Source organism: Oncorhynchus tshawytscha, linkage group LG27, assembly GCF_018296145.1.
Source record: "Oncorhynchus tshawytscha isolate Ot180627B linkage group LG27, Otsh_v2.0, whole genome shotgun sequence".
In the NCBI taxonomy this organism is placed as follows: Eukaryota; Metazoa; Chordata; class Actinopteri; order Salmoniformes; family Salmonidae; genus Oncorhynchus; species Oncorhynchus tshawytscha.
In genome coordinates, this window is record NC_056455.1 from 5,188,707 (window position 1) to 5,200,043 (window position 11,337).

The following is an 11,337-nucleotide window of genomic DNA, read 5'->3' on the forward strand; positions in this document are numbered from 1 at the left end:
TTTGAAGCTTGTTGTGTTACAGTGTTATGTATGCGATTATAAATATGATACATGAGTTATACTTTATTTTACTGTCCTCTAGTTGCCTGGTATTTATTTAGTATTGACTTGGTAAATGTAAATTGCCTAAGTAATTGTAATGAGATTTTCTTTTCATTCATCTTAATTGAAACAAGCACATGTACCATCTGGTTTCCAGGGTCGTTTTCATGTTGCGTTCTTTCATTTTAGCTCCACGACAGGACTCCGTTTCAGTGACCCGGTGTACTCTGTGTAACCCAATGAGGTTGACGTAGGTATGGGGTTTGAAACAGCAGGAATGGATGCAGGTTGGTAAACCGAGCAATATTGGTGATGGCAGATTAATACACTAACACCAAATGTGTCAGTGCCCACTGTGCCAAGACAAAGATTTGGACACACTAGTCACGTTTCCTGATCCTTGTATCCAAATATGTAATCTAGAGTAATTGGACAGGCTCAATACAAAACCTCTCACAATCCCTCCCTCCTCTTTCTCTTTCTCTCACTCTTCCTCTCGTCTTCCTTCCTCTCTCCCAGCAATGCAATAGGACAATCAAATCCCTCTCTCTCCTTTCTCTCTCGCTCGATCTGCTTCTTCCTCGCTTATTGGTGAGTTGTACCTCTTTTCTCGTACACCATTGGACAAGTAGAAATCTCCTTCTCTCCCTCTCTGTCACGATGCTGCCCATGATAAGCACAGAGCCGGGGGTCTGTCCAATCATTGTCGGAGCCATCAATCAGGGCCGACAGGCCCAGACGACATGAAAAGGAGCGGCGGCGGCAGCCATTAACCCCCCCTCCCCCTGCATCCCCCGGCCCCCTGCGTTTTGTTTTCCTTTCAGCGGACAAAAACAGACTGACAAGATGGAGGGCTGGACATTAATCAAACCACCCTGTGGAACAACCTCTTCCAAGCAGACAATAAATAAATTCCACTCCTCTCATTGGACAGCTGCTCTCATTTGGGCCCTAACCCTGCCTAGTTGCCTGCCGACGTACCCAGCCCACCTCCCTTTTTCCCATTGCCTTCTCTCTCTCTTCCCTCACTACATTTTAAGGGTCCTCATCTGCTCGCTGCCACAATTCCCCACAGATCATGAGTGGGCAGGTGTTTGTGCTCTGTGAGGCAGACCCGGGCCGGGGCTGAGTCGAGCCCTGTCCCCTGGTTCAGAGTCAGACATCCCCCTCCTCTCCCCTCACACACACACACACACGATCTACGATCGGCCATCTCGAGGGGCTGGGGTTGCCTTGGCAACCAGCCATGCTGTGGTGATCGGTGCGTTGTGTGTTTGGCTGCTGGGGGCGATGGTAAGCTCTTTTACCGCCTGGGCTCCAGACAGACATACAGACCGACGGACAGACACCGAGTCGTCCCCAAGAGGAGCGGCTACCATCAGAAAGAGCACTACCACTGCTCCTTGCGCCACGGCAAAGAGATGACCCTCACATGGACATGTGTACATGCTTGAGTACAGACACATTCATTAGTACGTCTCCAAATACTTATGGATCGCAGCGGTTTTGTACGTGAAGACAAAAATGTGCGTCCAGTTTACACACACACACATAGACACAAACGTCAATTCCTTTATTCTACCCTCTCGTACCATAGTGTTTATGAGTGTCCTAACCCTTTTCTTTGTTTCACAGAGAGAGAGAGCGAGGCCATTAAACAGAGCAGAGAAGCGGATCACTAGCCATTCAATCATGCAGACCAGACCCTTGTCCTAGGAGCCTTATCCTGTTCTGTTCCCAACCACTGTCCTATATCCTCATTGGGGACTTGAGGAAAATGACCCCATCTCAACATGTTCCTGCATCGCTGTGATGACTGTACGGCCCCACGGTTGTTGTGACATCACAGGACTCTTGTTTGTCTGCTGAGTGTCATGGGAACTGAATAAGGTAGAGGTGCTAGCGCAGATGAGTGGACAGCTTCAGTGTTAGCCACTTGTATCAGTGTTATTGGATTCCATACGGTCCTATTTCTGAGTACTGTAACACCTGTAAGCCTCTCTAGGCTCGGTCTATGGGACACATCACAGTTGAGAACATTGGGAAAGCATGTGTTCCCTAAACAGCCTTGCCAACTGACTGGCCACATACATTCATTGGAATAAAGCTGGTTTGAAGAAATATTGCTCATAGCTTACAGCATTCTTGAGCAGAGAACAACTTAAAATCCTAACTGTAACACTTATACATGAACATTACAGACACAAATGAATTTCCAGAGCTACAAATCTGAAAAATACTTGTTTGGAAGAAATGTATTGTTGCCAAACTCCTACAACAAAGACAAATCATTCTTCTGTCAATTAGACAGTCTATTTTCCCCCAGAATCATTTTTCTACGGTTTGACAGAGATGGGAGATGAATATAAAGTAAACGCGGCGCGTGGGTTGTGCGAGTGTGGCACTGTGGGTACCCTGGCGCCCTGCGTTCCAAGGTATTGTGGGATATGTTTGCTTGCCACCGGAAACGTGGTGCAAATGATATATTGAAAATCACAGCAGGGGAAAGACACTCAATTCACTTTTAATACACGTCTAATCTGTGTTTCCCTCCCTGCTGTTTCTGACCCAGTTCAGTGAGAGAGCCATGGTGAGGTTATACATCTATCTATGTCCCCCACGGTTTAGAGAAGAGGGGCCTGAAGGGGCCACAGTTATCTAGGCCCGGTCGTTACGCCACACCTTAGGAGAAACCTCTGATTCCTTTAATTGAGAGGTGACTATCTTGATGTTAGATGGTCTCAAAAATCTCCTGAAAGAGAAGATCTCTGGATCACAAATGAATAGGTATGGTGTCACAGAGCAATGTATTTGGGTAGAATAATATCTATTTTTCAAGATGTAAGGCAACATCTTTGATGAGTTGCTGAGAAAATGACAGGGACACATTTCACTCATGAATATTGCAGGACAGAGACACAGTGGCAAAACAAGGCAGATGCTCATAACACAGGAATTAAATCTACAGAGAGGGGTTCGACACACACACACACACACTTTCATACTCTTCACATACGCTGCTGCTACCCTGTTTATCTACCCTGATTGCCTAGTCACTTTTACCCCTATGTACATATTACCTCAATTACCTCAACTACCTCCTACATGCTCCTCGTATACAGCCCCGTTGTTCTTATTTGATTGTGTTACCAAATCAGATTTCTTTTTTGGGGGGGAAAGGGCTCGTAAGGAAGCATTTCCCGGTAAAGTCTACGCCTGTTGTATTCGGTGCATGTGACAAATATCATTCGATGGCTGAGATAACCGATTGTCCAAAAAGAGACACTCCCTTGTCCCACCCAGGTCTAAATCAACCCTGGTCCTACTCAAACCATCGTCGCACATTTACTGTAGCTGTGGTGTTATTGACACCCAAAATGATTAGCTTCATGCAGCACAGATAATGATGGAGCAGATTTGTGGGGTACATACGCCTGTCTGAGTGTGTGTGGGTGTGGGATAAGAGAGATAGGACAGGGTTGTATTGATTGTGGAGCATATGTGGTTCCCACGCCATCCTTTGTTCCCGGTGGGAGCCTCTCCGTTGTGGGTCTTTTGTGAGGAGCACAGCTGGTGAGTGAGGAAGAGGCTGGGTTCCTCGGAGGACCCGGGGGAAACTTCCTTTCATCCTGGGGCTTCAGGAAGAACACAGGTCCTTCAGAAAGACAGCTGAATCTTGTGGCCAATATCTGGTAAAGTTATTGGTCTCCAGTTGCATTGGCATAATTGTTAGGTAATAATTAGGGGTTCATTTTGATGCAGCATGCAACGTAAAGAGTAATCATTAGAAAAGGGTGGGTTGGATCTCTTAATTTTAAAATAATTTCAATGTAATGTTTTACAAGATACCATTTTGAAAATGTCTCGAGGGTATTGCTGCTATGATAACATGACGTGTAAGTATCAGTTCTAGTTGAATTTTTTCTTTTAAAAAGGACAATGATGCTTTTGGGGGGAAAAAAAGTATTTTTTTATTTTTTATAATTAATTCAATACTAAGGCTAGGTTCATTTCACGAGGTCAATGATAATACTGTAAATCAAACTGAAGTGACACAGAGTGCAGCGCAGCTTCGCTGACAGCTATGTTGTTCGGGGCTTCTGTTACGACTTCTCTATGGAGCACCGACTGACTGCTACCTCTTTCACAGAAACAAGAGTACTAAACTTGGTAACAAATCACTTGCCATCTACTAGGCCTACTACTGCTGGCTGGCTAGCTGGCTGAGGCTTGCGAACGATGCCAGAGGACAGAGGAAGAATAAGCTACAGTATCATCTTACTTCACCTGAGCAGTAACTAGTCTTGATCAGACTGGAGTCCATAACACTTCCCCTGGAATGATCACGTTGTCAGACAAATAGACTCCTCCCTCACTAGCCTATTTCTCTCCCAGCCCAGAGACGTGGCTGGGAATGGACAGACAAACAGATAGACTAGACTGGTGTTGATAAGGCTGCTCCATTTTGGTTCCCTCTCACAGCATTTTTTACGTGAGTCTCCCTCCCATAATTGCACTTTAACCTGGACAGAGGCAGGACACTTCACTCCCTGGGTGGAACAGGGGGTGGGGTTTGGCGTGGCCACACCGCTTAGGTGTAGAAAGTAGTCTCTGCCCCCTCAGCCCCGGCCTCGGGCTCCACCTTCACGGCCAGATGAGGCTTCTTGCGGAGCCGCTTGGCTTCGTTCTGCAGCTTCTGGCGGATGTAGCCCTTGATCTCCGAGTCCGTCTTCCCTGGGAAGTAGTGCTGCACCGCCCCTGTGGGTGAGAGGTCAAAGATCAGAAACCTATAGAGATGTAAAGTTATCATTACTTTGGAAATAACCCGTTTTGCATGGACATTGCCATTGAGGGGTTCCACCATTTTAAGGGTGTCAACTGGGTGGGGATTCCTATGAGTTGGGAACGATCAGCCAATGATCAGAGCATTGTCAAATCAAATCAAATTGCATTTGTTACATGCGCCGAATAAAACAATGAAGAGGCGACTCTGGGATGCTGACCTTCTAGACAGAGTTGCAAAGAAAAAGCCATATCTCAGACTGGCCAATAAAAATAACAGATTAAGATGGGCAAAAGAACACAGACACTGGACAGAGGAACTATTTAATGAAGCTGCCAGTTGAAGACTTGTGGGGCATCTGTTTCTCAAACTAGACACTCTAGTGTCGTTGTCCTCTTGCTCAGTTGTGCACCGGGGCCTCCCACTCCTCTTTCTATTCTGGTTAGAGCCAGTTTGCGCTGTTCTGTGAAGGGAGTAGTACACAGCGTTGTATGAGATCTTCAGTTTCTTGGCAATTTCTCGCATGAAATAGCCTTCATTTCTCAGAATAGAGTTTCAGACAAAATGTCTTCGTTTCTGGCCATTTTGAGCCTGTAATCGAACCCACAAATGCCGATGCTCCAGATACTCAACTAGTCTAAAGAAGGCCAGTTTATTGCTTCTTTAATCCGAACAACAGTTGTCAGCTGTGCTAACATAATTACAAAAGGGGTTTCTAATAATGATCTATCAGCCTTTTAAAATGATCGACTTGGATTAGCTAACACAACGTGCCATTGGAACAATGATGGTTGTTGATAATGGGCCTCTGTACGCCTAAGTAGATATTCCATTAAGCTACTATAGTCATTTACAACATTAACAATGTCTACACTGTATTTCTGATCAAGTTGATGTTATTTTAATGGATTAAAAAAATATTTTCTTTCAAAAACAAGGACATTTCTAAGTGATCCCAAACTTTAGAACAGTAGCGTATATACAGGGGGTACCGGTAATGTGCGGGGATACAGGTTAGTCGAGGTCATTTGTAAAGTGACTATGCATAGATAATAAACAGCAAGTAGCAGCAGTGTAAAAACAGAGGGGAAGGGGGGATCAATGTAAATAGTCCGGGTGGACATTTGATTAATTGTTCAGTTGTCTTATGGCTTGGGGGTAGAAGCTGTTAAGGAGCCTTTTGGTCCTAGACTTGGCGCTCCGGTACCGCTTTCGTGCGGTAGTAGAGAGAACAGTCTATGACTTGGGTGACTGGAGTCTTTGACAGTTTTATGGGCCTTCCTCAGACACCATCTAGTATATAGGTCCTGGATGTCAGGAAGCTTGGCCCCAGTGAAGTACTGGGCCGTACGCACTACCCTCTGTAGCGCCTTACCATTGGATGCCGAGCAGTTGCCATGCCAGGTGGTGATGCAACCGGTCAGGATACTCTCGATGGTGCAGATGTAGAACTTTTTGAGGATCTGGGGACTGATGCCAAATCTTTTCATTCTCCTGAGGGGGAAAAGGTGTTGCGTACCCTCTTCACAACTGTCTTGGTGTGTTTGGACCATGATAGTTCGTTGGTGATGTGGACACCAAGGAACTTGAAACTCTCGACCCGCTCCACTTCAGCCCCATCGATGTTAATGGGGGCCTGTTTGGCCCACCTTTTCCTACAGTCCACAATCAGCTCCTTTGTCTTGCTCACATTGAGGGAGTGGTTGTTGTCCTAGCACCACACTGCCAGTTCTCTGACCTCCTCCCTATCGTTGTCGGTGATCAGGCCTACCACTGTTGTGTCGTCAGCTAACTTAGTGACGTTGTTGGAGTCCTGCTTGGCCACGCAGTTGTTGGTGAACAGGGAAAACAGGAGGGGACTAAGCATGCACCTCTGAGGGGCCCAGTGTTGAAGATCAGCGTGGCAGATGTGTTGTTGCCTACCCTTACCACCTGGGGGCAGCCTGTAAGGAAGTCCAGGATCCAGTTGCAGAGAGAGGTGTTTAGTCACAGGGTCCTTAGCTTAGTGATGAGCTTTGTGAGCACGATGGTGTCTTCTTCAGCTAATTGTTTTGCCTAGTTTGTAAATGGCTTTAAGCTGTATCACTGCCATCTATCTAGTGGGCACAATAAATGCATTCATTTATAAGATTTGGTTTAAGACTCCAGCACTGCAGGTGGCGGTAAATCACTGATATTAGCTTGACACTTTTTTTCAAGCATCAAACTCTGTAAAATGGAGAGAGCCTCAATGGCGTTGCCCATGTTGTCAGATGCCATAATGGCACAGATACAAAGCTGAGATCTCTATACATCTCTATGCCTGTACCAAGATTACTGCGGTCTATAAACGACAGTTCGAGTCCCAGGCAATGTCCAGAAGTCAAACGGAAATAACAGCACTGTTACAGGAGTCATTTAGCAGACACTCTTATCCAGATCGACTTACAGTCACTGCTTTAATAGGAAAGTAATAGGAAAGGAAAAAGTAGGAAAGTAATAGGAAAGTATGAAGTTGACGTGAAAATTATTTACATTGTAGCATGAGGTTAGGGCGGGAAGTGTGACATGTTCAACTGCGGTATGGGGGTGTGCCTAGCTGTTATGAGGGGGTGTGTCTAGCTGTTATGAGGGGGTGTGTCTAGCTGTTATGAGGGGGTGTGTCTAGCTGTTTCAGGCTGCAGTACAGACGAGACCTTACTCAGTATTGCCTGGATCTCGTCTGCAGGCAGGGCAGGCTTGGGTTGGCCCCTCTTGTTGTTGACGATGCCGGAGATGGAGTGAGAGGCCAGGCAGTCCCTCTCATAGAGGCCCCGGAGCAGGTCGTTGGTCAGCTTCTGGGCAGTGGTCCCCGTGTTACAGCGGTCAAGCAGCTCCGCAGTGATGAACTGGAGGGCATAAGCCATTAGGTTGCGTCTTTAACATTGTCGTGGCCCATCCCATTTTAGAGATACAGTGGGGCCTGCAATCATTGCACCCTTGATGAGCATAAAAGACAGTATAAATAATACAAATACTGAGCTGTACTGTATGCAAAAAAATATATATATATTATTTTATACTAATACAACTGCTCAGAGAAAGAGATAGGGGTCAAAATGATTTTGCTTCCACTGTTCCCGGGGCCCTTGTTATGGTCAACGGCATCGTGAGCTTTACCCAGTACCAGGACATTTTAGCCCAAAACCTGGTTGCCTCTGCCAGGGAGGATGTCACTTGGCCTGAAGTGAATCTTCCAGCAAGACAATAATCCCAAGCACTAATCAAAAATCCACAAATAAATGGTTAATTGATCACAAAATCCACATTTTGCAATGGCCATCTCAGTCTCCGGACTTGAACCTCGTTCAAAAACCTGTGGTTTGAAGGATATTAAGAATCTGGAAAGATTCTGTATGGAGGAATGGTCTAAGATCCCTCCCAATGTGTTCTCCAATCTCATAACACATTTTAGGAAAAGGCTCAGTGTCATTATCCTCACAAGGGGAGAGTGCAAGAGCATTGAAAACAGGGGTGCCAATCATTTTGACACCTATATTGTATTACTTGTTAAACAAAATCTCTTTCTCTGAGCAATTGTATTAGTATAAAATAATGACCTTTCCCATTTTTTTTTTGCATACAACACAGCTCAGTATTTGTATAATTTATTTTATACAGTCTTTTTTGCTCATCTTTATCAAGGGTGCCAATCATTATGGACCCCACTGTATACTGACATTCTGCTATAAGACCAAGTCCAAAGCCCTATTCAGTTAACTTCAAAGAAAACATATCATTTTGCATATTGCATGACATCAAAAGTGACTTCTAGTACAGCTTTGAACCTCTCCCGAAAACCGTTGCTATATATTTTTGATCAAAGACACTTAAAGTGGTTCATCACCTCCTGATAGAGAGGTGGTCCGTTGATCTGGGAACCCCCCTCATGAGACCCCGGAGGTTGTCCATTCTGGTGGGGGTGGAGGGGCTCTAGTTTGGCCGCCCAGCACCCGTTCAGCACCCCTGGAGAGGCCAGCAGGGCCGACGTTGTCATGGCACCACTCCTCACCAGGATCTCGGGCATGCTGGGAGATGTAGTTCTCCGGTCCGTGCTGCTCGACCACACCTCCGTCCTCTCGATCAGGGCCTCCAGGTTACGTGCCAACTTTCCACACGCTAGCATACGATAGATTGTATGGCAGTCAATAGCATGAATCCCACAAAAATTCAAGAGATTAAAGCATCCTGGGTTGCTCTTAGGCACAGATGTAGGAACAGCATACCCTCCCTGACTCCTGACCTTAATCATTAGCAGGGGAAATTAAAAACTGAACTCAGATCAGTGTCTAGGGGCAACTTCCTCCTTATTCTCCTGCCTGGCCCTCACCTGTGAGGCATCTGATTTGCTCCCTCAGGTTGTCCATCTCTCGCTGCATGCTCAGCACCATGGCAACCAGGTCAGCCTTTGAACGTGACTGTAGGCCTCCAAGACCCTTTAGAGACATTAAGAAGTCAAAAAGTCATACATAGAAAGTCTAAACCACATGCATGCACTCACACACACCCACACAGCCATCAGCCAGTGTACCTCTGCCATGAAGTCACCCTCCTCGATGCGTTCCACACTGGGGTTGTCTGACACTGGTATCTGTTTTGAGATAATAAATCAGTCATATACGTTGTCTCACTTGTGTGTAGTTGTCACAGTTTTTTACATGTATTATATTATGTATAATCAGCTATGGTCTGCTATGGTGAAAAATCATAGCCAGGTTGAAACAACAGAAAATCTCTGTGATGATGATACCATATTCTTCTTCATAAATTATTTTGTCTTGACAAAAACTAAATAAAGTTTAATTGTCAAGCTATGATTCAGCATCCTTCCTTTATTTAGGAGTAGCAACAACATGTTACTTGTTGCTGTCTTGGCTTATCGTTCTTTTCACCACTTCCCCTTGCCAAAGGTTTGTGCTCTCCTCCTCCTCTCCGTCATTGAGATCAATGGCTGCCCTCACCATGCCCCTCTCACAATAAGCGCCATTAGAACAAAACACAGCTGAGAGGTGAATGCTCTCTGTGTCACTACTACTACAGCCTTTTGGTTCCAAGTTGTAACCCCTTAAGTGAGGAGGTGGGGTGCTATATTACTAACGTACAAATAGGATTTATGTCGGTCGGTCAACATGCTCATATGATGCCACCACAATGAGCAGACGCGTGCCAACCCCGAAAGATAATAGAGAAAACTTTGTCGCAAAAAAATATGATATGATAATAGTCGACCCAAACCCTCGTTTTCAACTTCTGGAGAGCGATGTTGCATGGTGGATTCTCTTCTACGTTCTCATTCACCGGGTGTGTGTGCTTTCTTCTCTTCTGCAGTCTGTGCTGTAATAGACAGTCCGGGTGGGTAATTAGCGACATAAATCGTGAGCGACAAATACTCGCCCCTCACGGAATGGGCAGTTATCGTTACTGTATGAAGACCAGACTACAAATAACCGTTAAACGTTTACGTACACATAGAGGCTGGCTGTGCGATGTCGTGTTGCCAAAGTCTTCGTATTTGGGGTCTTCCTCCTCCTCTTCTTCATATTTGAGGTCGAAAATGCGTTTTGCTATTGTTTTCCTTCTCATCTTTCTCCCATTATCCTTTCCCCCCACTGAAACACTGGCTGCTTCTTGAACATGCTGGTCAATACACTGTGCTCGGCTCCCCGACTTTCGCGTCAATGCTGGGTAGGCACCCGCATCAGCCGTGGTGCGGGGAACAATATTTGTTACGGTTGTCCTACTTTGTGTACTTATTGCATCTCAGTTAGTAGAACTGTGTTCAACACACTTGATTTAAAGCTGTTTTTCGGTGAAATGTACCGTGGCATGACATGGCAAGAATGGACAAAGCCTGCTCAAGATGAAAGCAGCAGTTATAGCTTCGGGCATGATCATGACTTTCAAGTACATTTATTGTTTAATTATTTCACAATTATTTGAGTGGGAGGGTTTATTCGAAGGGATAAAGTACACTATGTGAATTTCAATTGCATTACTAGGCTATAGGGTACTAGGGGGTAACTAGCCCCCCCCCCCCGGGGGCTTTTCTGAAAGGGGGCTTTTCTAAAAATGTACACTCATCCAACATATTACTTCTTTACTCAAGTACCAGTCAAAGGTTTGGACCTACTCATTCAAGGGTTTTTCTTTATCTTTACTATTTTCTACATTGTAGAATAATAGTGAAGACATAAAACTATGAAATAATTAATGGGATCATATAGTAAACAAAAAAGTGTTAAACAAATCAAAATATATTTTATATCTGAGATTCTTCAAAGTATCCTTTGCGTACACTTGGCATTCTCTCAACCAGCTTCATGAGGTAGTCACTTGGATTGCACATCTTAACAGGTGTTCCTTGTTAAAAGTTAATTTTGTGGAATTTTTTTCCTTCTTAATGCGTTTGAGCCAATCAGTTGTGTTGTGACAAGGTAGGGTTGGTATACAGAAGATAGCCCTATTTGGTAAAATACCAAGTCCATGTTATGGCA

The 11,337-nt window shown here is 45.0% G+C and overlaps 1 protein-coding gene across 1 annotated transcript; it reads right to left on the bottom strand.

The window, feature by feature from the left end:
- Positions 1 to 3,994: 3,994 nt before the first annotated feature.
- On the bottom strand, positions 3,995 to 10,644 carry LOC112225822. The gene is made up of 7 exons (XM_024389915.2): positions 10,310 to 10,644; positions 10,079 to 10,177; positions 9,375 to 9,434; positions 9,174 to 9,279; positions 8,691 to 8,962; positions 7,506 to 7,692; positions 3,995 to 4,800 (listed from the first exon to the last, which is right to left on the bottom strand). The coding sequence occupies exons 1-7, from the start codon at positions 10,424 to 10,426 to the stop codon at positions 4,634 to 4,636; spliced, it is 1,008 nt and encodes a 335-aa protein (XP_024245683.1). The 5' UTR covers positions 10,427 to 10,644; the 3' UTR covers positions 3,995 to 4,633.
- Between the last annotated feature and the right edge of the window lie 693 nt (positions 10,645 to 11,337).

Bases quoted from the DNA above. Each gene is read 5' to 3' on its own strand.
- LOC112225822 (XM_024389915.2), bottom strand. From the start codon at position 10,426: ATGAGAAGGAAAACAATAGCAAAACGCATTTTCGACCTCAAATATGAA. The intron at 9,435-10,078 runs GTTTGGGTCGAC...ATCTCAAAACAG, and splicing joins TCCAGAAGTTGAAAACGAGG to ATACCAGTGTCAGACAACCC. The intron at 7,693-8,690 runs GTGATGAACCAC...TATGCCCTCCAG, and splicing joins GACCACCTCTCTATCAGGAG to TTCATCACTGCGGAGCTGCT.